The sequence below is a fragment of the Alosa sapidissima genome, chromosome 13 (assembly GCF_018492685.1).
Source record: "Alosa sapidissima isolate fAloSap1 chromosome 13, fAloSap1.pri, whole genome shotgun sequence".
NCBI classification, from domain to species: Eukaryota; Metazoa; Chordata; class Actinopteri; order Clupeiformes; family Clupeidae; genus Alosa; species Alosa sapidissima.
Window position 1 is genome coordinate 3,222,153 of NC_055969.1, and position 4,280 is coordinate 3,226,432.

At 43.2% G+C, this 4,280-nt stretch overlaps 1 protein-coding gene across 1 annotated transcript; it reads right to left on the minus strand.

The window, feature by feature from the left end:
• klf4 (Kruppel-like factor 4) lies at positions 1 to 3,967 on the minus strand. Its single transcript, XM_042060119.1, has 5 exons — positions 3,634 to 3,967; positions 3,378 to 3,489; positions 1,991 to 2,774; positions 1,722 to 1,886; positions 1 to 1,091 (listed from the first exon to the last, which is right to left on the minus strand). Exons 1-5 carry the CDS (start codon positions 3,636 to 3,638, stop codon positions 916 to 918), a joined length of 1,242 nt encoding a protein of 413 aa, XP_041916053.1. The 5' UTR covers positions 3,639 to 3,967; the 3' UTR covers positions 1 to 915.
• Positions 3,968 to 4,280: the final 313 nt, after the last annotated feature.

Sequence of the window (4,280 nt, forward strand, 5' to 3'; positions counted from 1 at the left end):
TTTATATAAAGGCTCATTTTTAATTCCTGTTTACAGAGTATTGAATACATAAAATACAAAACCTTTACAAAACATTATTCACAAATATACAAAACAGAAGATTATATTACATTATTTGTCTATAACAAAACTTTTGTTCAGTTGTTTTATTCTTCTTTGTAACATTATCTATTTATCCTTTGTTTCATTTTTCTTTACTTTTCTTTCTTTTTTTACAAAAATATGCATGTCATATTGTCAAAGTATTGCACTTTTCAGCCACAGTGCAGCTCAGATTGCTATTACCATTCAGACACCTTATATTCACCTGATTGAAGACAAGATGTGGAAGATAGATCAACTCCAGGAAATGCACAGATAATAACATGGCACTTTTGACATTTTGTATGAAATCTATTTTCCTCTTTGGTACCTTTAAAACACTGATGAGTTACTGAGCACCATCCTCTGACAGATAAACATGTATGTACCTGAAATTAATGGTTTGCAAAAGTAATATAAAAATAGATTTATTAGACAGTAGGTTGAACAGTGTGTATTCGTAAATACAATGGAATGTCTATGAAGGCCTCTGTTTACATATACAATTCTGTCTGTTTTTAACATCCCTGATATTCATATATTTCCAGTCATACTTTGGCACCTGGTCCTCCAAGTTTTGTCAATATTGTGAAAGAGCTGAATTCCAGTTCCATCCCAAGGAACAAAGGAAAACATAAAAGGTCTCCAAGTATAACCAGCCAATGGAAGACAACAAAAACACCATAAAAATATATCTGCAAGCCCTAAATGGCTGCTATTAGCCGTGGACAACACAGCTTGTCATACAATTTTAGTGAGCATCTGAAAGGCAATGCATGTCTTAGGAGCCGTATGAGCTCATTGTGATTTCAGTTTTGTGTGTTTCCACTGAGCTCATAAGTGTCGTTTCATGTGCAGTGCAAGATGGTCCGAGCGCGAGAAAGCCCGGTCACATTTCTGACACTGGAAGGGCCGGTGACCTGTATGCTTCCTATAGTGCCTTGTAAGTTCATCAGAGCGGGCAAACTTCCAGCCACATCCCTCCCAGTCGCAGTGATAAGGCTTCTCTCCTAAAAAAAAGAACAATAAACAAATCAATTAGGATGAAAGCTACAACAAATTTCCATCACCACTCCAAACAAACACAAAGACAAGATAAGGACACAAAGACAGATAAAAAGGCCATGTACACACGGCCATGTACATTCATGTCTCTGAGTAGATCAATCAGGTCTCCAGTTTTATTTGCACAGGTTCAATATCAACCTGCTGTTTAAATAGTGGTTTGTGACACCTGCCAACTGGACTGCTCACTTGCATTTTCAATTAAAAAAAGGACGAGAAAAGGACTAGTTTATTGCCAACATTGCAACAGCCATACCACTATGATGAGGGGAAGGTAATTGCTATTATAGCCTGTCTACATGTACTGTACATTACATAATCAAACATCTAACTCCAATTTGTTCAGTACATTTGAGTTATTTACTGAAAGACTAGATGTAAAGCTATGAAAGATCTTTATTGGTGTATTGATTGTATTGTATATGATGTTGCAGCAAAAGTATGCATTTATGAGCTACCATCACTCTATACATGAATCAATATTCGCAGGAGCATCTTACAACTCAAGTTTGTCATGCCACTGAAATACTGTAAACATATTTCATTCTCCAAACTGAATAGCCGGTGACACATACCAGTATGCGTTCTGTGATGTGCTTTCAGATGTGAGCTTTTTGTGTAGGTTTTGCCACAGCCTGCATAGTCACAGGTGTGTGTGGCAATCCGTTTCCTGGGCCAGGAGCGCCGGCCCCGTTTGGGCTTAGGTTCTTCAGGCAAGCACTCAGCTGGAGACATGAGCTCTGTTAGGAGAGAGAGTAAGGTAAGTTAAGCATGCCCCCTGAAGCATGTTTAGCATAGAAAATTGTTTAGCAAGCATAGAAAGGGACAACTGAACTGAACTGACCTTGGTACTGTAGGGATGGAGGCTGAGGGAAAGGGGAGAAGCTCGGTGAGGTGTGGTATCCTGGGGACAGAGGCAGCTGTGGTCGACCTAAGACCTGAGTGGAGGGGTGGTGGTCATCTGGGGATAGGGAAGCAGAAGAGCCTCTGGTGGCCAAAGGGTGTCCTCCAGGGAATGCATGGGAGTCAAGTCCAGGGGCCCTTTGGCTGGCCCCATGTCTGGAGCTGACACCCAGGTGGATGTCAATGGGCCGTGTGATAGTGCACGTGCTAGGGCTCTCCTGCTTAATTCGATGGCAAACGAAGGCCAGTGAGGGATCCGAGACTGCACCGGCTTTGCTGACACTTACACTCTGATTATAATCTCCCATATCCATGGTGGTTTTCACCACAAACTTCCCATGAAGACTGGGGGTAGGCTGCAAATAAGCGGGGTCTAGTTCTGGCCTCATGAGCTCGGCCACAAAGCCCCCAGAGGGAGAGACATCAGTGATATCTGGAATGTACAGCATATCACTAGTAGTGCCCTGGGGAGAAGGAAGCTGGTAGGAACTATATCCAGGGGAAGACGACATAGTTCTAGAACCACTTGTCAAGGCCTCCTGCTGCTGTTGTTGCTGCTGCTGCTGTTGCTGGAGCATAGTGTTTGACAGGATGAAGTCATAATCCAGCAAGTCTAGGTCTTCTGGCTCTTTCTTGGCCATTCCGGAAGGGATTTCCTGGTCAGGGTTGCTCCCACCTGTTGGCAGGCTGGGTCTCTTTAGGTGGGACAGCTCCTCTTTCCAGCGCTGATCAGAGAGGGGAGAAATATAGCCCGGTTCAGGAAACACAGTCACTGCAGAAAATAGCTATGAGACTTAATGTACCAGCATCTCAGTATCAGTGTAGATGGGATTACTTTCAGGGCACAATGTTAAAACGCTAATCTGGGATGTCTATAGTTAGGCTGGAACAAAAAATCATTGGGCTATCTGGCTTGACTTCAGTCATCATTTGAAGAGTAATGTGATATAGCCTAACCTAGGCCTTGGCTTCAACAAAACTATTTAGGCTACAGGCCATGTTGTTTAGAGATATTCAGCTACAAGTGGATTGAGTAGGCTATAACTTCATCAGTCCAATACTGAACAGAATCTATAAACCCTTGTCGGAACATAAGATCCACCAATTGTGTCACGAAAAACCGAACGAAGTGGAGCGGTGTATGGTGCACGCCCCTACAGCTGTAGTTGAGTGCGGCAATGTTTCTACAAGAATAACTACGGGCTATGACATAACCGCTCCAGCAATGGAGTTTCCACAGATCGGGCATGAATCGTAACATTATTAGGGAAAATCTGATATCCTAAATGTTCAGTTTATGTCCCCTGAGACAGCTTGATCATACTCACTATATTGGCCGGTCCCGCTGGTTTGTTCTTGACAGCTGCACCGCTGGCAAATGTGGATATGGATGGCAAAAGCGTCCCGCTCAGTGCCATTTCGAAATCACTGGGTGGTTGCCTGCAAGAGCACAAGAGCTGGTAAATCCTTGTCACGATTTGAGGTAGGCTATAGCCTGTTCTTCAGTGATGAAATAATTTCAGAAGCCAAGGACATCGAAGATTATAAACACAGCGGGAAATGAATAGCTTCACAAAGACACACCTCATGAATGAAAACTTAGACTATCTTTCCAGTGCGATTTTCTAAAATAATGAAGATGGTAAGGCGTCTGAATAGCTCCAGTCTTGACTCTTCGTGACCTGACGTTTCACTAAACTTAAGTCCGAGCCATGCTTGTTTGTAGCGTAAAGTGTCGAGCATCCAACTATCGAGTAAGCTATAGGATGCGAGTCGCTCAGGAGAGAGGCGACACCCGGGGATTCCCTCCTCTCCCTCTCAGTGTTGGGGCCATGCACCGGCGTGTGCGGCAGAATGAAGAAGTGTCATACCGCTCTGTCTGGCTGCTCTCCCTACTTTAAATCATTGGAAGACACGCCTCTTGTTGCGCAGCAACAACAGAGAGTGTCGGTGAGAGAGTAGGCTATGAAAAAAAGAGAGGGCAGCGAGCGCACTGGTGACGTCACGACTAACCCAAGCTGTTTGTTTGTATCTGCAGAACGATGGCAACAGAGCGCCATGCGCGCCTCTTTTTTTTTTACTTCTTAAAGTTATAGAACCTGGTCACTTATTAGCTTTACAGCGATGACAATGCTGTAGGCTAGTTCTTGGAATGGATTCATAGCTTCATGCTTCCCTTATTGAATTATTCTTTTTCAAGTAAATGTTACCCTCTGAAACATTTTGTAAAT

What these genes read in the sequence shown, in the direction of transcription:
- klf4 (XM_042060119.1), bottom strand. An exon ending in TCCATCCCTACAGTACCAAG is followed by an intron (nt 1,887 to 1,990) that starts GTCAGTTCAGTT and finishes CTCTCCTAACAG; the next exon opens with AGCTCATGTCTCCAGCTGAG. An exon ending in ACATCACAGAACGCATACTG is followed by an intron (nt 1,092 to 1,721) that starts GTATGTGTCACC and finishes TCTTTTTTTTAG; the next exon opens with GAGAGAAGCCTTATCACTGC.